This window comes from Thunnus albacares, chromosome 16 (genome assembly GCF_914725855.1).
Source record: "Thunnus albacares chromosome 16, fThuAlb1.1, whole genome shotgun sequence".
NCBI lineage: Eukaryota > Metazoa > Chordata > Actinopteri > Scombriformes > Scombridae > Thunnus > Thunnus albacares.
In genome coordinates, this window is record NC_058121.1 from 13,223,365 (window position 1) to 13,250,926 (window position 27,562).

At 39.1% G+C, this 27,562-nt stretch overlaps 1 protein-coding gene across 1 annotated transcript in view; it reads right to left on the bottom strand.

Annotated features, from left to right (window-relative positions):
• Positions 1 to 27,562, bottom strand: part of fig4a (FIG4 phosphoinositide 5-phosphatase a) — a 51,827-nt gene that overhangs the window by 10,756 nt on the left and 13,509 nt on the right. The window contains exons 10-21 of the mRNA XM_044376266.1: positions 26,700 to 26,862; positions 23,574 to 23,671; positions 19,885 to 20,018; positions 18,888 to 19,004; positions 15,847 to 15,892; positions 15,130 to 15,278; positions 13,291 to 13,457; positions 9,982 to 10,120; positions 8,736 to 8,794; positions 7,576 to 7,723; positions 6,727 to 6,810; positions 5,639 to 5,837 (exon numbers count right to left, since the gene is read on the bottom strand). Of these exons, the coding sequence (XP_044232201.1) occupies positions 5,639 to 5,837; positions 6,727 to 6,810; positions 7,576 to 7,723; positions 8,736 to 8,794; positions 9,982 to 10,120; positions 13,291 to 13,457; positions 15,130 to 15,278; positions 15,847 to 15,892; positions 18,888 to 19,004; positions 19,885 to 20,018; positions 23,574 to 23,671; positions 26,700 to 26,862 (1,503 nt within the window). The remainder of the gene's footprint in view (positions 1 to 5,638; positions 5,838 to 6,726; positions 6,811 to 7,575; positions 7,724 to 8,735; positions 8,795 to 9,981; positions 10,121 to 13,290; positions 13,458 to 15,129; positions 15,279 to 15,846; positions 15,893 to 18,887; positions 19,005 to 19,884; positions 20,019 to 23,573; positions 23,672 to 26,699; positions 26,863 to 27,562) is intronic.

Sequence of the window (27,562 nt, forward strand, 5' to 3'; positions counted from 1 at the left end):
CCTGAAACAAAGTCAAATTGCCAAGGATAATTCATCATGAGGCTATGCTCTGATGACAACAGCACATACAAACAAACACAAAATTTCTAACCAATTAGTATTACATTAATTTAAGTGTTTTCCTCACAGGGATGTTCTATGATTTATTTCTATGTGAAGGTAGCTTTATTATTGAGCCATTTCCCACTATGCAGAAGGCAAATAATGATCAATTATCAGTTCAGTACAACAGTAGTGCACAGAAAGACGTCTCTGAAAGCACAACTCATTGAACCTTGAAGCAGATTGGCACCTCTCGCAAAATAGGGCAGTTTACATTTCTGTAAGGACACAGTACACATGCTTACGAAACTGGACAACTAAAGAGCGGGAAAACGTCGTCTGGTCTGATGAATTTCAGTTTCTGTGTTCACATGTTGGTGGTTGGGCGGGAATCTCATGTAAACAGCATGAATCAATCTTGCCTTGTGTCATGGTGATAGATTGCAGGGATTGTGTTTGTCATGTTGTGTGTTTTCTTGGCACATGTTTCTAATTTCATGTTAACAGTAATACGTTTTCCGGACATTCAGACGAGAAACTGACAAAATACCTTCACGAGAATGTCTGTTTTTGGCTGCTACAATGTATTAAATACTTAACAAATCAAGGTACTTCTTCACGTTAATGCAACAAATCAATGCAGTTTTGCCTGTTCTCACATCTAAAATTTCTATTGTCTCACCATATATATAATATATTTACAGCATCATATTATCCGACCCTACATCTAAAGGCAGGTCTCATAACTATAGACTAACCTCAATATCAGTATTTTAAGTAAGATTTCACAGAGACCCTTTACAGTACGTTGTTTAAAATGTCCTGCAAAGACTCCTCAGGAAAATGATTACTTGAATATGAAAGAATTTAAAAAAAAATCCTTCTATCTGAAACCCACAAGAACCGAGAGAACTTGTTATGTAACAGCGTGCACGGGAGTGGCCTTACAGCAGTCAGCTAAGCCATTGTTTTCTGACACTGCAGCAATATGCTTAACATAATGCATTCAATTTTCACTGTATTTGTATTGATCTGAGCTGCAGGCATGGAGAGAGAGAGAGAGAGAGAGAGAGAGAGAGAGAGAGAGAGAGAGAGAGAGAGAGAGAGAGAGAGAGAGAGAGAGAGAGAGAGAGAGAGAGAGAGAGAGAGAGAGAGAGAGAGAGAGAGAGAAACGAATGAGTGTGTTTCAGGACCACGTCCAAGAAACACCAGCTGTGAACACACAAATATACACAGACAGAAAGACAGAATCTCAAAAACAAACAGAGAGTACATGGACACACACACACATTGCAACATACACATGCATACAGTGTGTGTGTGAGAGCTAAGTGTAAACACATACTTGCTCATACACACACACACACACATTTGCAAATCTATCTGTGCTCATGCGAGCACACGTATGCCCATATTGAGGCGAATATGAAATGAGCATGTGTAATTACATGGCAAACGTAGTAATGATCTGATGTTTAAATATTTCAACAGTTTTGTGTTCTCGCTGGCACCCAGGCAATTCATCCTGAGGGACAGGCTCGGAGGCAGCGACACGAGACGCATGCGAGCGAGGGTGTGCGCCCAACACGTGAGCTCGCTGTCCAGCCCCAAATATTCATGACCAGCTCATGCTCAAGGCTCCAAAAGACAGAGGAGAGAAAACCTCAGGGAACGACATCGTACATCAGGAGGGAAAAGAGACGAATGGAGGGAAAGCTTTCACTTCAAACTGTGAAGATCGAAAATGGCTGTTTAAAGTTCTCTTGTACAGATTCTCTGCTCAGTTAAACTGAGACAAATTTGCTTTTTTGAATAAATGATGCTGTGGTCGATGCATAAAAAGATAAAGGCAATTTTTACCATATTCATTAACCCATCTAAGCAATTAATGCTAGCTGCCATGTACCACCTTATTTTGAGAAATATGAACTGATTTTTCTAGACACTTATTGTCATTTGACCCTCTGGAAAACATGAAGGCATAGCCGGGAGATGATTAGCTTAAAATAAAGACAGAAAGCAGGGGGAACTTCCTCGAGTCTTGTCATCCTTGCTCCCGGTTACAGCGTGTAATTCCCTGTAAACCACAACTTGTTGTTTCTACATTTCTGTTTGTGTCCACAGTAAACAAACGAGATATAACATTTTAATTAGACCTGAAACAATTGGTCGATTAGTCGATTGACAGAAAATTAATCACCAACTATTTTGATCATTGATTTGACTCTTTTTTTTTTCTTTTTTTTTAAGAAAAAATGCTAAACTTATCTTGTTCCAGCTTAAATGTGAACATTTTCTGTTTTTTTAGTCCTCTATGATACTCAACTTCTTCTTCTTTGGGTTGTGGACTGTTGGACAGGACAAAACAAGATATCTTAGGGTGCATCTTGGGCTGGAAAACAATGATTGACATTTTTCACCTGTTTCTGACATTTTAGAGATAAAACTAATCGAATAATCAAGTTAATAATCCACAGATTCATTGATAATGAGAGTAATTGTTAGTTGCAGCTCTAATGTTAATTAGTAACCTTTAGAGGTGCTGGTGAGCATTTTTAAAAACTTTGGACAGAGCAATGCTAGTTGATTCCCCCTGCTTAGCTAAGCTAATCGCCTCCTGGCTTTAGCTCCATACTCAGTGTAAGCGTATTTCATAAAATGTCAAACTATTCCTTTACCAAGAGAATAAAATAATGATTAAAATAAAAAATAATCAAAGAATAATAAACAAGATTACAAATCTCACCAGGTGTCTACTTTCGGTAATCAGTTTTCAATACAGAGACACATTTTGGTCAGTACCGAAAACATACTGAGACTCCATATCCAGCCCTATTTAATACTTCATCTTTCTGTATGATGGAACCCAGTAGTCCACTGAGCCTTTCTACTGGAGCGGTCTAAGCTTTATTGAGCAGCAGGAGTCATGGGGTGAGACCGGGTCACCTTAAAAATCCTCTATTTAAATAATTTCACACAAAATGTCCAAACAGTGTAAGAAATACAGCTCCTTTCATTTCACTGATTTGTTGGGGAGTCACCAGCCAACACTTTGGACTGTAGCCACAAACACATTCATCTTTTGGAACTGATAAGTGTATTTATGAATCAGAGTCATGATTTATGTAAATTAGGGCAGAGGGAGTAAACCTCGTTCCTGCTGGTGTCACGATGGCTGTAAATAATGCCTGTGGCCATGTTAATATTAAATGGCTGCTGCAATCAACAGCTCACACTCCATAGGGAGGTTCCTTATGCAACATGAGAGACATTTCTTATAAACACAGAAATTCCAGGACGATGCCATCGCCTGGTACATTTGAATCATCCTGTTGACACACTGACCTACTACCTGTGCTGATTAATGTGCTCCTTCTCCCTGCGGTGATCTGGAATCTGGGTCAACAGGAAATTTAAACATGGAAACACTCCACCTGGGGCACGAAATAGATACCGATATAGTGATGGAGGATTCTGGGAATGTGTCGAATACACAGCATACTGCACTCTCTCTCTATATATATACACACACATTACTGCGTATGGTGAACTATATACTGTAGTGAGAGGTATCAGTTAACATAGCCGCAATAGAACCTCATACTGTATTTATCAATTCTGGAAAATGATGGTATACAGTGACCTTAAAAAGAATATTTTTTCACTTCTCTCTGTATTTTGTGATATACAATGCATCCAGGTTTAAAATACAAACTGTATGTTTCATTTGAGTTTTGAAGAACAGAACCTGCCACAGTATTTTGCAAGATATTGTTTCTCTGTGTCAATATGTCCACAGAGAAAATTAGTGCAAGAAAACAACCGATAGTGTTAATAGTTCAAGCTTAAATGGTTCAAGACTAATTTTTAATCATTAGTACTTTGCTTCATTTACTCTGTACTTAAGACAAAATGTTAAGACAAAAAACTTAAATGTTGAAATCCGCAAAAAAAAAATTCAGAGACTAGTTTTGACGGCAGAAAACTTAAAATCTTCTCAAATCAATATTTTTATATCAACAATAGATTAAATGTAAAATAGGGAAGGGGTCACTCATAGAGACGAACCCGCAGAGAATCATCGACTGACTGTAGTTCCCCCTCAGCTCTGCAGAGTGTTTTAGCGTCTTTCAGCTCAGTGTTTTTGGTTTTACGGCCTACAACTTGAATGTTTTGGTTCAGTTACACTGCTCTCATCAATGTCGTTTCCAGCCACAGCAGGCAGCCATCTGGCATCCGCTACCTGCCCGACATCAGAGCTAGTGAATATTGGACGTATACTCATCAGGTGGCCGGAAACACGACTCAAAATGAATTCTAATGTTTTTCCATCTCTGGATGTGTACTGTAAGTAGGCTGTTACAGTAACTGTAACAGTTTACAATTAACTTTAGGCTAATTGTAAGTAGGCTAACTATTAGCTGACACTGTATCAACTTTATAAAGTGTTTATATGTTAATGTGTTTCTCAGCTTATTCCACTGCCTCCGCCCCAAAAAGAAGCTTGTCAGCTTGATTACCATGCAAGTACTTTCCTATTGAGAGGAATTAGTCAGTATGCAAGAATGCCAGTAACATAACCTGCAAAGATGTTTTAGGCTTTGAGATGAAAATATGCAGTTTACTATAGAAGAAAGGAAAGAAATCAAAACTGAAACTGAACAGACTCCAAGAAAGCAAATCTACTCTTAGTGCTACTACTATTAACTACTCACGACTTTCCACTACTGACTACTATCAAAAGAACAACGTTTTCAGGATGCATTAAAACAAACAACAGATCTCTTCACAGACCTGACCAGAAATAAGCCCTGATATTGTAAAGCAGACTAACAACATGACTTGGTGAGAAAGAGGAAATTAAATGAGCCATCAAAAAATTAAGGCTGTCAAACCACCTGCAGGTGAGCACATATCAAATGATGTCCCTCTGCACATGTCCTACATACAGGCTTTAATAATACCTGGGCCTTGGAGGAGAAAGCCACAGAAGACAGACCCCCCTGCTAAATTTCCCATGAAAGCAACACAATTCAAAACAAGAACTATCCATAAGTTCCCAACAACATCCTGATAATGTTGAGCATAATAGAGAGTTGGAGATGGAGAGAAAAAGCGGAATAATGGCATTAATACAGCACCTTTTATCTTATTATCCCTCAAACTAGCATTAACACAAACCCACATCATTTAAACCCTCTGGAAACCCCTGTCATTGAAGCTGATTAGGTTGACGTCTATTCTTCCGTCTGACGCAAACAGAAACACAGAACTCATTTCTTTTTGGAGACTCGGGGGAGGAATAGAGGAGAAAATACAATCAAGGTGACATACTCCAATTGGAATGCAAGATACTTTTGAGGCACAAAATGCAAGCAGGTGGCATCAACGCAGCCTGAGGTCCTTAGAGGAGATTACATATCCTTGAATCAGTATTGGATCTCATTTAATAAGCTGCTTTTTTTCCCTTTATATATGACAATAAAGTGCTGAAGGGAAACAAAGGATTTTGTTTTACTTGTGTTTTCATTTTCTCCTAGAAGTGTGTTTGAACTATCTCCAAGCATTGTTCATTAGATTCTTCTGGTGTTCATACCTCTTGAGTGCGGCTGCTCTCTCCAGATTCTGTTAGCAGTTTGATTGGGGTGGAGCGCTGGGACACGGATCCGTCGTCGTCGCGGTCCTCCTCCGAGTCGTCCTCTGAGGTGCTGGAGATGGCCTCCTCACTTGGGGGAGGAGGTGCACTGGCTGCAGTCTTCCTCTGGAGCAGCGTCTCCTCCTTGTTGCTCTTGTTGCTGTCAATATCCACACACAGGCACAGAAATTAACACAAACAGTGCACAATGATGGATGAGAGCCATGTGTTTGATCATTATAATGTTTGAAGAATAAGCATTGAAGAATTCACACTTTAAACCGTGGGGGGGGGGGGGGGGGTCAAATTTTCATCGGTAATGGGCTAAAGGCTAAAAATTGTGTTTACCAAGATTAAAGAAAAAACTCCAATTTCAAAACAAAATACACAAAAGTGGGCTGAGGACACATCTCTCTCGCAGCAAGCCGCACACTTGCTCTTGTTTTTGCGTAATAGTGCTCAAGCGGCCCACATAGTGACCTGCTCACTGGGATTTCTCCCGGTGCTCCCAATGGCCAGTCCGACTCCAGATGCAATGACCCATTCTGAGTGGCTCAAGCGGCCCACAGTCGGGCAGCCTCTCGGGCATTTGCCCAGTTTTCAGTTGGCCAGTCAGTCACTGAAATTGGGTCATAAATAAACACGATGACTCCCCTAAATAGTTTACTATCGAAATGCAAAAACAGAAGCAGTGCAGAACACTGGAGTGGTCATGAGTAGAGGCCGGAGCTCCGCTACAATAATGCAGAGCCACACAAGGTCTCCAACGCAAGAGAAGCTCTGCATTAATCATATTTGTAATAGTATGTGTGTGTGGGAGTGTTCATTTTAAAAATGTACACACACACACACACACACACACACACACACACAAAGTGTGTTCTAAACAAAGACAGGAAAAAGAACGCAGCCTTGTTTTTGGTTACCTGAGAACACTGTGTCAAATGAAGCCGTGTGTATGTGGTCACGGTGACATTGGATTTATTACAGCAAAAAAAAATAAAACACACCACAAACATGGATATATACATAGACTAAGATGCACTCACCCGAGCACTGATTTGCCCGTTTCCTCTGGCTTGCGAACTGTGAATGGGCTTGGATCCACTCCAACTGTCTTTGGCATAAATTCCCTTTATGAACATAGATGAGACAGAAAAGCAATTAGAACAACCCCTGCAGTATCACTGCAATAATAAGTAATGAATGTTTGGTAAATTGTTTAACAGAAGCATTTTTCATGAACAAAATCTGGTTCAATTTCTTTGTCCATGTCTACGTCTACATCTGTGTCATCGTGAGGATTGCAAGGGAAATTAGTCTATGATCGTCAGTTTCTTTTGGACGTTCGTAACAAAGGCTTTTGTTACGAGAAATACTGGCTGGGAGAGCTAAATCAGCTGAGTGAGCTTGGTCTGCCCTGCCCAGCAGGCCCAAAGGAGACCATGTCCTTGCCTGGAGCTGTGCCGGAGAGGAAACATTGAAAGCAGTGTGACAGGAAAAAAGACAGCAAAATGGATTATATAAGCCCCCCATCAGTGCTGGTCACTCGTTGACATGCACCAGCTGTCAACATCAAACTGAGACGTGCACTTTCTCTCTAAATGCACTTTAATGCATTGTGCTGGTAACTGTTTGTTCTTTTTTTGTTGTTTTTCTCTTGGGATTTATATGTTTTTATTATTTTTTAAAGGGACTTTTTAGATATATATCTTCATCCTTTCTGTTATTGCACCGCTGTGGGCTAGGAGGAACAGCATTTTGTTTTTTTGTGCATGCAAGTACACAAGAAAATGACAAACTAAATCTTGAATAAACAAACTGTTTCTTTCAATCTCCAGTTTACTAGAGAGTCCAGATTTAAACCCAGTGCCTCTTTAGCATCGGTGTGTAGCCACCTTGCAGAGTTGGTCATGGCGATGCAGAAGGTATCATCAAACGAGGTGATTTCATAAGGTTTAAAGAATTCGGTGTAGATGTCAGTACTCTCATCGAAACGGTTCACTCTCTTCACTTTGATCTTCTTCATGGTGTCGTCACAGGGGACTGCATGCACGGATGGAGCCACACACACACAAACACAGAGTACAAAGAAAATTACAAGAAATTAATCCACATGCTCAAATTATGATGATCATGATATGTTTTCAACATGTTCCATGAAAGGACCAAAACCAACAATTAACTGATCCTACTTCAAAGTATTGCCTGTGTAGCCAAAGCTAATACAAGTTGTTGTGCCACAGGGCTCCATTGTTGTCCAGTAACTATTAAAAACACACATCAAATGACCCAAATGATAAACAACACACTGTATTTTGTTTTAAGCCAATTCCACATACACCATACTGCTGCCATAATTACTCACTAAATATGCAGCTAAAATTAGTCCCTCAAAAATACATTATTTAGACCTGTTTAAGTGATGTTTGCAATGAGCTACAGTGCCCATCTGTTTTAAAAAGTTACTTGGCCTTTTATACAAATGAAAGCATATTTTTGTTTTTGAAGATTTTCATTAGGAAGCTGTGAACCACAGACAGGCTGGGGAAATTGGAAAGCATTGACAGACATACAAATGTGTTGTTGGTTTTGTTTTGGTTATATAATTTTTACTGTCAATTACAAAAATATAGAATATCACCAGCATTATCCTTTGTTAACAGGATGTGATTGTGAATCGTGCATTTACCAGTATAAATGCACGATTCACAATCTGCTGTTGGTTTCACGTTGGCGCATAACCAAATGTAGCGATACACAATTCAAGAAAGAACAAGACTGCTAGCTAGTAAACAGATGTAAATGATGAACAACAATATAAAATATTGGGGAAAAAATTGGGTTTTCAAATGTCTTTCAAACACTTTTGTTAGACCTCAAAAATATACCCAATGTGTTTTGGTGAGTAACACTGAATACGAGCAGAACTTTTGCTCTACAGGGCACCTTAAACGAGCAGAGAACAAATTTTGACATTTTCATAAAATGGATAAATCTGCAGCAGAATGACTGTTACTTTACTGTGGATATTACAGATAATATATATTGAAGATACCTTCATCATAGGCCACAGGAAGATAGGACAGGATTCCCTCTGACCACCACAGTGTGTAGCTGGGGACAGACAAGATACACAAATGTGTTAGAAAACTTTCCACTGACTGATGTGTGTTCTGCAGTCTGCACCTACTCACTTGGGACTTCACATAACCTAGATATGAAAATTGGCTTGGCTGGACCACCTACTGCACAACTCCTGAATACACGCCTTTTATTCAATATGACCAATTTGAGTGAATGCAAAGATTATAATTTAGTGTGTGATGTGCTCCAGTACTTAGGCGACTTTGAAAGCCAAGGCGCAGTGTGTGACTGCTGAATTGAATTCAGTCCCAGCCATGCTAATTTATTGGAATAATGGCTGAGCGACCACAGCCCATTGTGCTCATATAAACTAGCAGCCTGTAGGAGAAAACTGGGTCTACTTTTATGTAAGCATGAAGGCAATAGAGAGCAAGCAACATGCATACTAGTACGCTCGCACACACATGCACACACATAAAACAAGACTAGGTCAAAACCTACTACATGGCTAGACCATGTATGAAACCCTAAAGGGCTTTTATTTTGAAACAACGGATACAGGAAGTGGAGACACTCGGCTGAGGCGACTGATGAGGTTACACCATTGGTTGGCCTGAGTCAGTCCTTCACTCAGTCAGGGACAGACGTACAGTCCAGCCATAGAAACAGAGCTACAGTTGGTCAAAACGCATAATGAGATATAAAAGTCAGTACTGAATCGTGTGTGAGCACAGACCAAGTAACAAACCAAGCAAACCACAGGAGTGCAACACACATAAAACACACCTCAAGGCCAAAGCACAGTGACCTTTGCCCTGGTAAAAAGGAGTCTAGTTAGCAGCCAACAGGAATGACGACAAAAGCAGTCACATAGAAATCCACCCACACACTCATGTGAGCAATCTGAGCACGCATGGCAGACAGAAGGAAAGCCATTTCAGAAACAGCAGTGCAGGTGCAAATCTTTTGTGAGCGATTTCCCACTTAGCTATTCAATCAGCACAAAAAACAAACACAGCACAAGCACCTCCAAAATTAACGGCCACTGCAAAAAGGTTCTGTGTGCACGCTTGTTCATGTGTCATCATGTAATTACAGTGTATACTGTCTTTGTATCACCACTTAGATTTGTGCGTGTATGTGTGTTGGTGTGTGTGTGTGTGGTGTGTGTGTGTGTGTGTGTGTGTGTGTGTGTGTGTGTGTGTGTGTGTGTGTACCTGCGTCTGTCTTGAGGGAGGGCCATGGTGCTCCTCTGATGCAGGTAGAAGTCAGTTGGCAGCTCCCACAGGTGTGGCTTGGTCTCTGATGGTTGGTAGACTTGGAGAAACAAGTTGATGGCATCCTGTCTGTCAGCATCTGGGAAATAATAATGGCAATAAACAATAAAAAAATATAATAAATACAATAGAACGGAACAGAAAGACAAAAGAAAAAAGGCAATGTGCATAATAAACATACAAGAGAGATTTCATAAGACTATCTGAAAAGAAAAGGTTGTTTTTACTACTTCATCATTTGTCACTTGTGATGCTCCTGCTGCGTGAGCAATGCATACTGAGAGAATAAATTCTAACTTAGAGCTGAAATAATTAGGTAATTACGGAAAACAACTAGACTAACCTTTTTTAAAAAAAGTATTTATTTATTTATTTGGGGGGGAATTTATGCTTTTTTTATTATAGGGATAGTTGAGAGATGCCAGGGATTGAAGGGAGAGAGAGATGGGGGGGGTCACATCCAACAAGGGTCCGCAGCCAGATTCAAACTGTGGACGTTGTGGTTATATGGCATGTGTTTTAACCAGTAGGCTACCGGGCTGAACCCTAGATGAACTATTTTGATCATCGATTTGTTTCAATGTTCCCAATTTCCAACTTCTCACTTGTGAGGATTTGCTGTTCTCTTATGCAATATTAAATTGCTAATTTGTGGGTTTGGGACTGTTAATCAGCCATAACAAGATATTTGAAGACATCAGCTTGTGTTTAAGGAAACTGTAACAGGCATTTTTCATTATTTTCCAACCTTTTCTTGATGAAATACTTAATCTTTTGAGAAAATAGTCGGTAGATTAATCAGAAAGGAAAATCACTGCAGTCTGTTTCATTGACAAAATAATCTTGACACAAGATCCACTTGCTAGCTTTTTACGAAGCTTTCAACCACATCTCATGTCTTCATCGGTAGATGGGCTTAGCTCAGTTGTCATGGAGATGGCTCAGGTATATTCTATGTACATCACATATGACTTGTTATCATGCGATCGAACCAACACACAACTAGAAGGCCATGTGATGAATGCTGAGCTGTTTCCATGACAAGCGGGGGAACTCAATCTGCTGATGAATAGCATGAGATGTGGTTAAAAGCTCTGGAAAAGGCTGATAAGTGAAGATTATTTTGACAAACTCCTGTTTTCAAGGTCAAGAATGAACTTTCAAGCTCAAGTTGACTTAGCTTAGCATTCTGCTAATGATACCAAGTGAACTAAATGACCCATCAAACCACAATTCTGCATTATTTGAACCTGAAAGTCTCTCTAGATGCACTGCACCAGCCATTCGTCTTGAGAGGAGAAGAGATTAGAGGATAAAGGTGCCAATTAATGAGATCGAAGTGAAGCTGAACTCACTCAACCACGCGTTCTCTTCACATGAACGGGGAACTTGCTGGTAAAAAAATCTTTTAACTGTCTCTCTACATGTTTGGGAGCGTGTCAAGATAATCTCTGTGAGTGTTTGTGTGTACAGCATGAGGCACGTGTTTTGCATGTTGCCCAGTTTGGGGCCATTTAATCCATCCCCCGACTGTGAAGCCACGTGCATGCTGCTCCAACAGCCACATTAGATAATTACAAACCAAATTGAGTTTTATTAAAGCCTGCCACCAAGCCTTTTCTCTAGGTAATTTTCAGCCTGAGATTCATTCGATACATCACGAGATAAGTGTTATGGATGATCTATGAACATAATATACATGTGGAACAGAAATCACTGATAAAAAGCCTTGTCTGACAAGATTATGAATGAGTGAAGCATTTTGAATGAAATGCGTACAGTCAAAATCACACTTACACCTCTTTTTACTGGTCTCATCAAAACAGTCAATTCAAGAGGCTGCAAAGCATATGATGTCTGTGTTTACTGTCTGTTTGTTGTGTCTAAAATGTATTTGTGAGTCAGAGAGAAGCTTGGCAGAGATGTAAAAGTGTGTAACGTTTATCATAAAGAAAAGATCATTGGTGTGTGTGTTTCGTAAAAATGTCTCCGAAAAAAATATCTCAAAGACATTTGATCAAGAGTTAAAAAAAAAAAAAAAAAAGTGAAAACACACAATAGTAACTTAACTGTGATTTTTTGCATTTCTTTGAACTTGTATATTCCTTTTAAGTGCCGGGCAGAGTGGACACACAAGACCTGATATAGGTCATGGTGTTACTGAGTGAGCAGTTCATGGAGCCATTGAGTACTTGTGTGTGTATCCTGCATTATACGAGCCTCCCTCACTTGACATTTCAGTCTGAATAAACAATCTGCTACTTTCCCGCCTCTGCTCTGCAACCAACCAATGACCCCATTTTTCAAATCGAAGTGAATGACAAAAAGTCAAAAGCAAAGACACAGAGAGGAGGTCGACTTACTAGATCAAGTAGTGCGGCTCTATTCATCAGGCCTGATACACAACCTCGCTCTTCATTTCTGCTGCTATAAATCCTTTTGATGTGGAACAGTTGCTAGTGTGTTGAGAAAAAACTCCACATTTTCACAGACACACTATATCTAACTACAGACTAGGGTGTGATTTAAAATTATAAGATGTGGGCATAGTAAAGCCACTTTGTCAAGCACTGACTGGCAATTAGATCCTAGTTGCAAATTGGAAGAGAGAGAGAAAAAAATGGAGCCAATTTAAACATTTCTCCGGATAACAATATCAGAAATCAAATTTCCCCAAAATCTCTTTTTTCACAGCTGTTGGCAATATAGTCAGGATTTCTTTGAAAACACTGCATATGTCATTAAAATTGCTTGAAAAACATTGTTTCCCGGCAGCCACAGTCCTCAAGGAGCTACACTCGATCAGTGTGGGCTCAGCTGTAGAGACTGAAGAGTGGCTGTATACACTTTGTCATTTAAAAACCTGAGTGATTCTAAGTACCTTTATCATGTAAATATCAGGGGGTTTGTGCATGTTTATTTAGATATGGTTGACTATACAGAACGTGTGTGATCTGTATCTGTATGCAAAGGCTGAGTGTGTTTCTAAGGTAACCTGGATGGTGCATTGGCAAAGGGAATGTTTAATATGGATGCATTTGAGACAGAGTAGATTGAAAAATTAGATGACTAAGCCTCATTATCATAACCTGTGGAATAATTAGAGGGGGCGACTGTGTAGAAGTGGCTTGAAAAATGCCAGCAGCATGCGGGTCCCTTTGTAAATATTTGTGCCTTGTTTGTAAGAGAAGCCCATCTGGGTAAAAAAGGCACATTATGTGCCTGTATGTGTCTTTGTAACATACACACCTGAGAAAGCATTGCTGTAGTAGCGAGACAGCGTCTGCATGATGTCTTTGGAGTGCTGTGTCCAGGGAGCAATCTTCCGGTAAGTCTTGACCCTGTGGACCAGCTGGGAGCCGCCGTACTGCAGTGATAGAGTGTCTCCATGGTCCTCATACAGCTCCTCAAACAACCTGAACCAAACAGAGAACACTAGAGCTGTAACAATCAATCGGCAACTATTTTCATAATCAATTAATGGTTTAAGTAATTTCTAAGTAAAAAATCTGAACAATTTCTTGTTTAAGGTTCTCAAATGTGAAAATTTAAAGTAACAGTGAAGTAAATTGAAAATTTGGGGGTTTTAAATTGCTTAATGGACAAAACAAAACGTGATATCATCACTTTTGGCTGTAAGTAAAAAAACGTTTTCCGATGTTGGCCAAATGATTTATTAAGAAAATAATCAGAAGATTAATCAATAATGAAAATAATCGAAAGATTAATCAATAATGAAATAATCGAAAGATTAATCGATAATGAAAATAATCGTTAGTTGCAGCTTGACAGAGCACATAAAAAAACACATCAACACACGGGCAATGGATAAGAGAAATATGGCCCTGAAGTTCATCTTGTGTGTTTTTTTGTGTGTTTTGGTGAGTTGGGGGATTGAAATAGCAATTTGGCGATATGGACACAGTCTGACATGAAAAACATACGCATGTGCACACGTTTGTTGGTTTTTGTTTCCATATAACAACAGAGAGATGCTTATCACATGTATGACTGATTCTATTACCAAAGAGCTAGGACAATCTTATTTGTACTGTGGATATACAGTTATAATAGATTTCCATTTGCTTTAAAAGGTCTCATGAGGATACGAGATGTAGTCAAACACGTGAAAGATTTCTTGCTCACGACCAAGCATCTGTCATTCACCACAAACCATTCAGTCTGCTCCACTGTGACCTCAGAGAAAAATAGAGCTGCAAACAAAAATTTATAGTCTGAGCAGAATTGGATGTACTGTAAAGTAGTAGAGGGTGCAAGGACTGAGAATAGATACTGAAAATAAATGGGGGAATCTATAAAAGTTGGTGCAGCTGTGTGAGACATTTGTGCTGATTGGATTTTGTGCTGCAACAGGGCTGGAATAACTGTTGCATTTTCAGTTTTCAGACACATGATATGTGGCTATAGTGACCATCACTTTTCATTTCATTCAAAACATGTACATGTATGCCATTTCAATATCATCATTGTAGGATACTAAAGAGATATAATTGTCTGAGCTTTGAGAATTTTAGATTACATTCAAATGTGTGCCTTGTGTATAACGTTTTTTAATGGTTTAGCCCCTCCTCCATTATGAAACACTGTTTACTTTTGTTCAGAGAACTCTATATAATCCTTGAGAACATACTCTATAAGAGATTTTACTTTTGGCACACTGTGTTTGGGCTGTCAGCATTCTCATCAGCAAAGCCAAATTTAAAAGTTTGCTAAAAGCTAATGAACTGGTTTGTATAAAACTTGCTTTTAACTGGTCAAACATATATTTGTAGCTGACATTGTGTGTGTGTGTGACGTACTAATGTGTGTAACTCTGTATTATGTGTCGAATTTGTATTTTGTTTAGTGCTGTTCAGTTACTGTGCATACGCTTTAATTTGCCAAGGGACTGCAGATGAAAATTAGCTTTAAGCTAACTCTGGTGCTGAACATCAAATGGCAACATTTATATTTAACATTGTACATGGTCCCTCACAAATAAAAAATACTGCATTTGTTTAGTATTTAATAGCAGAAATGGCAACTTTTACAAGGACACCATTAGATATGAAAATGAATCGTTTTTACCTTACACAGTCAGTATCAAACTGGAGCTTGGGCTTGTCAATCATTCCCAGTGCATAAAGCTGATAGGCAAGTGCACACTTTCCCACCATGAACTGAGCTGTGTTGGTCCGGTCCAGACAGTCCACACAGTTGGTCCGCAACACACCAGTCTACAACAACAACAACAACAGACTTATGAAATGTATTGACAATGCTTCTGTGTTTTCAAGAGTCAGACACATACTACATGAAAAGGCTATTAGTGGCATTGAAAGCAAATTGTTCTCCATGTATTCACCTTATGTAAGTGGTCTCACATAATAAATTCTTGACAATTATATTACAGTCAACAACTTGGCTCATTCCAAGGCCATCACGGCGTAGATGATCAAGGTCTCCACGAAAACTAATGAAGCCTCTCACCATTATCTCATTATTACCTAAGTTTCACCTAAATGCGTTGGCCTAGTTTTGTAGCCATAGCAATGAATGCCAAGTCACTTCTCAATGTAACATTATAGAAAAGGTGTTTCCTTGGCCTGAAAATCTCAATACCTGAATTATGTGTTTGTTACTGTTTGTGATTCAACTGATAAAGAGTCTCCAACTCTTTACACTGCTTTTGCACTTTTTCATATGTACAAAAGCTGCAAAAGAATCGGAGAAGATTTAGTGCCTTCAGAAAACCACGAGGACAACACAACAGTTACACCAATCCTTGTTTGCTATCTGGCATACCTGCACTCGTCCACTGACTGTGATGTGTCCACCCACATCTCCCCATCTGTAACAAAAACATTAAATTCAACTTAGAGAAGAAGATACTGAAAATGGACAAAATGCACAAAAGCAAAGAAGTGCACATCTATTGTACTCCTCTGCAGGCGTACTGCCTCATCTTTTCCCGCTACGAAAGGGTGTGATCACTGTTATAGTCACCATTTCAAGGCTGAACATAATGGACTAGATACAAACATACATTGCAGACATCGAAACACTCTGAACCCAATTAGGACTGCAAGTACAGAAAGAGATATTCAGCAGACAAGAACACACAGAGAAGAAAATCTGTAATACATGTTCTCATTTACAGTGTGTTCTTATGCACAACTTTTGCGCTTATGTGCAAATCCAAGCCAAGGATGTGGAATATATGTCAAAACTACAAAAGTTTATGTTTCCCAACATGATCTAAGGTATAAATGATTTTACAAATTATAAAATACACATTTTAATCTAATTGCTTTAAAGGAATAGTTTGATTTCTTTGGAAATATGCTTGTTGGCTTTCTTGCAGAGAGTTAAGTCAGTATGTAAGTTTATTTATACGGTATCTTTCAAGAGCAGACATCACAAAGCACTTCATACATTAATAAAAGATAATAATAAGAGTAATAAAAGACGGAGTAACAGGCATATGGTAAAATGCAGACATAATAAGGAAATACGCTAAAAGGGTACTAAAAACTAAACAAAAGAAAGTCTAAACACGTGGGTCTTAAGCTGCTTTTTAGGGCTCTTTCACACCTACCTTGTTTGGTCTGGACTTTATTTTCAGTTTGATCCAAACCAAAATTACAGTTGTGAAACCTCCCCCAGACCACGATCCAGACCAAACAGCAGAGACTTAGATCGATGGTAAGAGGTGGTCTCAGTCCAGATCAAATGGAACCATGGTTTGGTTAGTTTCTAGTTTGAACACATTTTTTAGATAGTTCGGACTTTCAGACCAATTACAGGAAGCTCCGGAAGGAAAGAACCGGAAAAAAGAAAAAAGAGCCGCGGTAGTGCATCGGGAGAGGAGTTTTTAATTGAAAATGGTTTGATGACATTATAAAAAGTCAACAGGAAAAAGCTCATAAAAATGACGGCACTTTCCAGGTATTTTTCAAAGAGGATGAGCGAGAGAGGATATGAGAGGACGGGAGAGCAACACCACCTGAAGATAAAGAAACTGCAGCAGCAGTATACAAAAGTGCGAGATACCATTAGAAAAAGCGGTGCGTCAACCAATGAGAAGGACAAATTTCCCTTTTATGATGTAAAAAATAATATAATAATATTATTGGTGGCAACGAAATGAATCTGATAATTTATTTTTCTCCATTATTTCAAACGGCAATAGAAGGCTATCTGTCGAATTGACAACACACTGACGTTACACGCATGCCCATCTGCAAACCTATCAATGTCAAGTATAGGGGGACGCAGCCCACGTAGATGATGACGACAGGACGTAGGTATGTCAGCTAAAGTTCTTTAGTGCTCTGGCATAACTGCAATGTGAAAACAAAACTAACCGGATCAAATGCATACAATGCAACAAAAACATGAACTTTGTTTGGGACCTTGGTTCTGACTTTCATGTGTGAAAAAGGCCCTTAAAAGGTGTCTACAGCTTGTACAGATCTTAAGTTCAATGAGAAAGAGTTCCAAAACACAAAAGTTTAGTTTGTTAGTTTAACTTACCACAAACACTGGAAACAATAAAAAAAAAATACCACAACAGAACTGTAAAGATGACAGGTCGTGGTTTGTGACTTCCTGGAGTCTTATCATTAGGCAACCGGCAGTCTCTAGGAGGTCACTGGCCCATCAAAGACATAGCTAAGCACATCACCCCTCTGTAAAGCCACAGTGTGTCATTTTTACACTTTGGTTTTTGTGAAGGTTTGACAGAGTGAACTTAGTGAACTTTAGAGGTGCTGGTAGGCAGATTTTGCAAGATCCATGTGTGGCTCTGGGTCTTCTGTCTTTATTAGTCCTTTGTTCCCCCGATTAAATACTCTGCTCTCGTTTTCATCACTTTCTTATTAAAAGTAGCGAAAAGTAAACTGAGAATCACCCAGTGAGGAAAATCTGCCGATAAATTGTACGAAGGGGACCTCTGAAAACAAATTCAATGGTTGCTAGAGGGTAGGTTTCAAAGCAAAGTGTGTCTCATCATGGCATGAACTCAGTGATCTGACCGAGATCAATGAGAAAGGGTAGTTAGTATCACAGTTCCAGTCAAAAGTTTGGAAACACTTTCTCATTCAAGGGAATGGACTGCAACAAGTTTGTATGTGTGTGAGAAAATGTATGTCTGCATGTAGAGAGGTGGAGAGGGCAGACGTGAACAGTATGATCAGGAAAAGACAATGTTTCAGAATCTTTCTGATCATTTTCAATGTTCATGAGCTACTTTATGCACATGGCGAAGACTACAGGTGCCAGAATCAGTAAAGTGGATCTACATAAAAGCTTATGAGGGTTTTGTTTGTAGTAATGAGTGTGAATTGAGTGTGTATTATTAAAAAAGTGAGATGCAAAAGAAAGGGTAATAAATACTGGCCATAGCATGGTCATTCTGTTATGTAACAGTATGGTAATGCTGGGTGAAAGCGATTAACACATGCAGACAATGGAGGAGCCATGCGCTAAGTACATGGATGGCAATCTATCCAGCTCGTTAGCAGAAAACTCTGGGCGACACAACTGCCATCAGGCATAATTTCCATTAAGAATTCATATCTGGAGAGTTCCAAAATTAAGCAGTCGATAAATGTATGATTCTGAATATGTATGAATACAAAAATGGTTGATGTGGCCTCTCAGTAAAATTAAGTCTGATATGCAAATGCAGGAAAGATGGTGCTGTGGTCTTCTAGCACATGGTTCTTGGTAAAAGTCTTCCCTCTCACACAAAGTTTAAAATCTGGTCAAAAAGAGTCTGTGTCAGTTTCCTCTGTGTTCAAGGGGGTCAACAGGTGCAATGAAGGATGAAAAAACAGTCTCACCTGTCATCCGGTCTGACGGTATGACAGTAGAAGTCGGATCGATTAATGAAGAAACCTGTTCTCTTCACCACGTTCTCTGCTATCATACTCAGACGGTCCAAAACATTGCACAATTTACTGAGGAGGAGAAAAAAAAGGTCATATTAACATTTGCACAAGAAATGAACCACATTTCTCATGTTTCTGAAGCTGCTGGACTTGTTTGGACAGTGATGATGTACCATATCTTCAGCTATTGTGATATTGTCATGGTCTTGCAGGTTATTTATTTTCTAAGGCATTAAAGCCCCTGAAAACTTGGTTTCAAATCTTACATTTTTCTTGATAATATTAAATATTTGTGACTAAATAAGCCACAATCAAAGTTACAAGTTTTGAGGAAACATCCTTTAAAAACTCAGCTAATGAGCTTCTTGAGGACCATGTGGGTGTGGTCCGGCAATGTAATCAAACAACCCAAAACTGTCATCAGATTTTGATTCAAATATTGCAAAATTCTAACTGGTGCACAGGAGTACATGACATCAACTTTTTCAAACCGAACCAGGCGGCCTGAGATACAGGAATCTCTCACACCAAATTATTGACTCAAAAAAGGAGCCTATCGTTCTTAGTAAGAAGCTGATGGAGAAAATATGTTTTCTCTATCAGGGACTTTTGACACATGACAAACTAGGGCAAATTCTTGATTATTTCAACAGTGTTTCTTATTGGATGGACCTCTAAACCCAATATTATTATAAAATTAACAGGGTCTTATCTGCTGGTGTCCTGCAAATGATGCATTGTGTCAAAATCAGCCAAAAAACCTCCAACTTGCTCTTTTTTCTCCAAAATAGGGTCTTGCTGGTTCTGTGATACTAATGCTAATGACAAGGCATTTGTTTGTTTTTTGCTTTTTTTCCTCAGGTGAATTTGAAATTGTCATGGCAAAAACAGCCAGGTTCTAAGAAAATTTACAACAATCTGAGTACATTGGCACATTTATTATCACAACCTCTTGGTGTAGCGGGCCATGTCCCAGGCGATGTAGTCAATGCAGTGGTCTGGAGGGAGGAACTGGTTGAGGTTGATCACAGCTGGATAGAGCTCTTCACTCAGAATCTTCTCATGTTTCCTTTTTTCTCGTTTCTGTAACACAGCAGAGCACAGAGACACTTATTACACGTATGATAGCGTTCTAGTTGTTTAAAAAGATCCCTTGAAGACACAAGTGGAAGCGGTCAAGACACTGTCAAGTGGCAGATTCCTGTTGTCTTTGATGCATTCACCAAGGTCCATTCAGTCTTCAGTTCTTCTACACAGTGACATGAGAGAAAAATAGCAGCAAGAAGAAATTTACAGGATCCAAGGAGAATTGGACATATGGCAGGATTGAGGATTGATGGTTCAGATATACAGGGAATCTATGAATCAGCTGTGTTGGATATTTGCGCTGCAAACAGAGGGATTACAGGCTCAAATACAGAAACTGTTGCAATTGCTACTATTAATATAGTACAAAGAAGGCAAATTACCACAAGTTTGAGAACACAATGTCTTGCAACTAATTGTGTGTTCATGAAAACACTTTGTCAAGAATGTTGCATACTCAAGAACTGGTTGAGCTATATAAGGTATCTATTCTATGTCTTACCAGTGCTTTGTCAAAATCTCACCTGATTGTTTACAAGGTTTGGGCAAAGCATTACCAGGATAGAGGTTAAACGTACACAAAACATATATCATAAAAGTGAGAGCAACCATGGGAAGTAGGAAAGATGCTTTTTTAAGTCAGTTTCTGCAAGTATGTTTTTCCAGATTGTGTGACATTGTGAAAAATAGTTCCAGCTGAAATGGGTGTGGTCTATATCAGGACATTAATTGCCAGAGTAAATATAAATATATCAAAATGAACTGAAAAGCTTGGCTGCTATTTGGTTTTATTGTTTCTGAGGTAGTGAGGGAAAAAACAATGATAAAAATAAAAAAGATGATATGTTTTGTTAATAAAAGTGCATGCACACTAGTCATTTTCTGTGACCTGAAGTCTTACTGTCCATTAAGTTATTTCTCCATATACTCCTCCACCCCTCATTGTGGCTTTTTGAGTGATCACCCTGGGTGATAATCGGCTTGGATGCATCATTTAGCAGCTCACATCTCCATCCACACATTCAGCAGTGGCAAAGCAACACAGCGACCAGTCAAATTACCGATGCGTTTCCTCACCCCACTCAGCAGAGCGTGTCACACAGTCTGGCACAAAAATCACACTATCCAGGCACAGATGAGAGACTATATCCTTACAAAGGCACACGTGCACTGTACACAGGTCTAAACCAGCATACAAATGCCACAGTAATAATCGTGGTCTGAGGTGTACAAAGATACAGATCATGAATAATAAAATGAATCCAAACATGTGCGGACAGGGGCACATCATAGGCATTCTTAATGGTGGAAATGAGCACTGTAATTATTTTAATGTATAGCTAGCACAGAAAAGGGCGTGTTTAATGCATCTCTTTTATGCTTTTCCCATCTTTGTTTCTCTTCCTTTTTTGTGTGTCGATCCAGTGCCTTAAGGACTCTCTCAAACAAAGAAATCTCGATCTTAAAAGGTCACCTTGGTTGAATCTGTTTTTCTATTTCTATGCAGGGAGTGTAAAAGTTATCTCTAACCATCAAAATGAATGGACCCTAATTAAGTTAGTTGGTTGGGGAAAGTGTATTCACATGCTTGGCCATGTGCACTCTTCCTGTCTTCTCTCTCTTAACATACACATACAAAAACGCACTAACCCATGACAAAACCATGCGCCCATCCCAGAGTTGATGCGGCCATGCGACCCCAGTCACCACCGTGGAGAGATGGTCTTGATCTTATGGTTAATTGCCCGTTCCTTCTTCTCTCTTTCTACCTGGGATAAGGGAGCGGGTGTTCTGTATAAGTAGGGGGTCCCCTCCCTTACTCCCCACAGTTGCAGATATCACATGGCTGCGGCTTGTGCGGACCTCTGAGGTCTGTGATTGGTCCGTTGTCTCGCGGCTCCCCTTGTGAGTGGCAACGTGAGCATGAAGCCCAAGCTACAGAGTGTATGGCTGTGTGTCCCTGCATGTGTATGCTGAAGGCTATGCAAAAGCTACTACTACAATTGAAGTGTCTAACAGTGCACACAGGGACACAGATGGAAAAAAAAAATGAAGCATACAGTAACTCGTGGTTTTAACATTGAACTTTTGTTTACTTTCTTATATATATATTTTAATATTGGATGGCTTGGAGCATTTTATTAGAAATCATACTTCAAACCTTATTTCTTGTGACTGAATTATTTATCAAAATGTAATTGTTTTTCATTATTTAAGAGCAATTTGATGATTGATGGAGATTTTACAGCAACATAATTTGAAAAGACAAGACAAAAGTGTGGTGCAGAAAAGCCAGGCGTGTCTTTGCAGGTGGAACTCCTCATCGTTGCTGTCTCTATTTGTGTATTGTGAGCACGATGCCAAGGGAGATCAATATTTGAGGTACCATTTCAACTGCTGGTAATCACCCACCGCCGGGAAATCTCCTGTGACTACTCTACTATACAGCTCACCCTATTAGATAACTACCTGGTGAGTGATTCCGCAGGCCCAGCATATTTCATCCACACTTGAACTATCAACATCTCGCAAAGATCCACATTACGTAATCATCACACTGAGAAGCCAGTCCTCTAAAAGAAAGTGGACCTTATTGAGGTGTTTTTTTCTTAATGAGATCATTTTCTTTGGCTTTTTCGCCTTTATTGGATAATTGATAGTGAAGAGGCAGGCAGGAAATGAGAAAGATGAGAAAGAGAAGGATTCGATGACCTGGGCGCCCTTACTGAGGTAATTTTAAGGTAGCAGCCATCAGTAGGGTTTTCTTCTTTGCTATTTTGCTCAAAATTAGTGCAGGAATGGTCATTAAAAACAACACACACAACACAGTTTCTCATATCATATTTTCTTCCTTTTTCGTCATCTTTTGTTAATTTTTTATCAACATTTACACAAAACAGAATATAGATGGGGTTACAAATTCAATAAGCCAATCAGTGAGGAAACAAACAAGGGGTGAGCCCTTTAATAGTCACACATCAAAACAAAGTAAAATCCCCCCGAAGAAATTAAGACATGAGATCACCAGTATTGCACCCCGTCCTCCAATAACTTTGAGATGAGTGTATTTAAGTAGCTCCCTGTATGGCATGATTCTGGGAAAAGTTTTACGTGTGAACTCATGACAATCGTTTCACAACCATAGTCACATTCAAATTAACCAAAATTAAGTTATTGTGTGTTGTGACGTGGTTCAAACTATATATGTATTCAGGGCTGGAATTTTATGTACCAGTCTTTCCTTAATATGCAGACTTGAAATTAGATATTGATTTATGTAGCTACAGTATGTGAATGTCAACAGCATCTCCTGATAGAGGTATAAAACTAATTTTAAATGCACTTTTTGAATACATCAGTTACTTTGATTTTTTTAGTGGGCTGTCAATGTTGTTGTTCTTATCATTTAATTACATTATTAATATTGCATCATTGTATTTTGTTGTTGTTACACCTGTTCAAGAAAAGGATAGTCATACTTCGTTTGTGTAACCACTGAAATTATGGCCTCAATAAATAAAGTGTGTGTGTGTGTGTGTGTGTGTGTGTTACCTTGACCAGGTTAAGGATGATAATAGGTGAGCCAAACCGCTGCAGCATCTGGTCAAAATGGAGGGCAGCTACATGGGCATATGGGTCAGCTTGGTCCACTGAAAGAGAGGTCAAACTGCTTTTAAATGCTGTATATTTAGAGCATTAAGAGTGTTACATGTTACCAGGGAGAAAAAGGTACAAATGATAATGTTAGTGCCTCTGTAGAAATGAACAGAATGTATGTTACATGAAAGACACTAGTAGCATAATTGTTGAATTATGAAATGCAGTTCTTAAGAGTCATAATTCAAAGTTTAAACAGAACTTTTTTGCAAACCCAGCATCTTCTCAAAATAAGTGGGATATAGCAAAAGTGGGGAAATTAGGTAACTTGTTTTAATAGGGCCAGTCTGTTTCATAAAGACATTAAAAAGGAAAAATAGAAGTGTTATACTGGACTACAAAGTACTTCTGACTCCTGTTTCTGGTCCGTCTCATTGTTCATCGTTTCTTGGATTCTATTCATTCTTTATTTTAAAATCATGTTTAATGCCTCCATTTGCCACTCACGCAGAGACCCACACCTGCAGCCTGCCATCAAATTGGACCAGTCAAGCAGCCAAAAGATAGATTAGAGGAAATAGGTCAGATTGTGCTACAGTTCATCCCACACAATGTTATCACAAGCTCCACCACACAGTTTTCAACTTCACTCCGCCACCATTTCATTATCACTTTGTCCACTACACTTCTGCTGAGGCCTTAGGGGAGACGAGAGTTTATGTCAACATAAAGAGATGACATCCTGTTACATTCTTATTGTACCTGGGGAAGGAAATGTTGATAATGACAATGATGATGAAAATGCATCGCCCATTAAGGTCATCTCCGTCACAACCAAGACATTTGCCCATTTCAGAGCCGTCATAAACACATTACACATATACTTATGTAACAATGAGTCTTGACTGTCTTGGCTGAGGCAAGGCAAGGGGTGAAACATGATGTGATATGGACAACCGTACTCTGTGTACACAGACACTAGGCTCAAACTGTCTCTTAGCCATATTACTGACCTAGATTCATCTAATAGATGTCATTCTACGCGGGCCGCATCATGATCGAATAAAGATTACAAATTTATTGAACAAGGCTTGATTATCTGTCTGATGTGAGCTGCACCTTGTGTCAGTTTCACAATGCTTGAGGCTGTTTAGACCTTAGCAAACAGATGTAAAATGTTCAACGTTAACTGAAATTACAATTTGTCATCCCTTTTTGCAGGCAAAAGTACTGTGATTTTTGAGCTTGTTGATGACAGTATCTATTATTAAAATGATGAGAAACGTCTTTGAGTATACATCAGAAATCTTCCTTTTTCTCTCAGCCTCTGAGTGGGCGTGTCACTGTACGTGTTTGACAACAGAGCATCGGCTGGGGAACAGACTGAAAATGAACAAACTTGCGCTAGAAACTGTTGCTTACAGGCAGTGTTGCCAGAATGGGAGGTTACATTTTATTTAATCAGCGGGTAAAAAATGTTTGACTGGTTGTGCGAATTTGGGCTAATTTTAGTACTACTTGGGCGATTTCTGCCAACGAAAAGTTAGGCTATATTCCAAGAAATTGGCTACTCCAAGTATTGATAGTGCACTGAGTTGAGGCTCAGCTCGACACGCAACACTTGATAACTGATGACCGTCAAAACCAAATGTCACTTTGATTTTTTGCAACTAAGTTGAAACTTTTTTTCCTATCCCAGTTATTAATCTGTAGTCAATAGTTCTGTAATAGAACAATTATAACATCTGTTCATATATGTGAAAACTTTTAACGTTTACTGTCACAATATCTAAAATGCTTTACCTTTATTTCATGTTGTTTTATGTTTATTCAAATGACTGTCTGGTTGTTAGCCAGTGTGACGGTTAGCCAGTAATACAACAGTGATATTATGCATAATGCAAATTCATAGTAAAGTTATAAATAAAAAGATTGCATCATCTTTTTGAAAACAAGTTCTCCATCTCTCTACCACAGTACGGAGCACAGAACATGTGATTTAAAGAGCAGATATGTTTGTTAAAATAGAAAAAAAACATGAAATTTCATTTCAGTTGGACTTGAACACAGATATGGACATTAAACACAAGACACTATTACAAACTCTTGGTCTTCTCTTGTGGTTTTCTTCATCTGCTCAAATATGTAAATAGGAAACCTTCAGTGCAGGAAAAAAATATAAAAGATCAAGTATACAAATACCAAGGCCAAACTGTGTCAAACTACATATGTGTACACAGTGACATATAAAACTGATACATGTTTAAATGGTACAAGAATTGGGCAACATTTAGGAAATGTCAGATAAGGACTGTCTTTAAGGATCAAAGTGGGAGCAGGATAATGAACACAGAGGGATCTTAGGAACACGCTCGATGTCTCTATCTCACACAGGTAAATGTCATCTGAGGATGAATTAAAGGGCAAACTGGGGAGAAAAAAGATTATGATTTAATACAGGCATTGTACACATGCAAGCAAAAAATGTCCTTCCTGTGTGCATACACACACAAACACACAGCAGTCTCCAATGTCATCAGTCTCAGCGGCCTGATCACCTCCCTCTGGCCCTGGTTTTGTGTTTTTATCCTGCTCATAATGAGATGGGAAAATGGATACAAAGATGAGGGCCAGGAGGGGGGTGTCCTGCCTTCACCTATTTCTTTTTTTTATCATTGTCCCAGTGGTTGAGAAGAATGGCCCCTGACTAAAGCCACTCTTATTCTTATGTATTTTTTACAATTACATTCTTCTTTTGGCCTTACAAGGTTATTTCTGGTCCTGAAGAGCTGCTAGAATTAATACATTGAGCATTATAAACTTAAACAGGTATCCACTGAAAGAGGATATATCTGTATCTTTCATTTGTTATCTGTCTTTATGTATGTCCTTATGCCACTCTCTCAACCCTCTATATTATAAATGACATATTGGTACCTGAAGCAGCAAAATACCAAGGGTAATATACAGTATACCACATGATGTTGGATATCTCAGCCAAATTATTCTGACACTGAACAACAATAAAGCTGTTGATGTACAAAGAAAAAATATGCGTTTAGTGCACAGCAGCAGTCTTACATCGTATCGGGGGTTTCGGCATCATGGTGGAAATGTCCTGGGACCAGTAGAGCGGGACTGAACCTCGCACCTGGACGTATGAGGAGTAACTTCCTGCTGTGAAAGACATGACTGAGGCGTCATGGACGATCTGCTCCGTCTCCACCTCATTGGCCACATCCCCCTGAAAACAAAAGAAAAACACAAAAAATGCAAACAATGCTTAAAAAGTAATCTCACCATGAGGTCCATTTAGTAGCTGACTGTTCTGTAGCTTTCGATCGGATCATATGATCTTCATTACCAGATGGAGCTCAAAATTCAAATTTTTGTCTGAGCGCTAAAACGGGCATCTTGTCTCATGTTGGCTTCAAAACTGAGGTTCAAAGATCATTCTTGACCTTTGAAACATCAGTTGGAGGAATAATCTCAACATAAGGTCCATTTAGTAGCTGTTCTGAAGCTTTCAATCATATCACATGAGCTTCATAAGCAGGTGGGCATGATCATAATCTAACATAAATGAGAAGTTCCTATGTGTTCAGAAAAATGGAAATTCGAACATCTACAATTCCATGACAACTGGGCAAACTTCATTTGCTGATGAAGATCATATGGCATGATTGAAAGCTCCTGAACAAATACCAAGTGAACCTTCAGGTGAGATTGTTTTCTCAACTGCCGTTTCCAAGGTCAAGAATGAACTTTGAACCACAGGTGTGTTCCTGAGGATACCCACATTTTTGGTCTGCAGGTCTTGACAGCAGACATGTTGACATGACGTAGCAGGAAAACCACAGGTGTAATTAATAATACCTAAATGGAACAGACCCATTGTTAACTGTATTAATTACATCTGTGCTTTTCCTACAATGGCAAGTCTA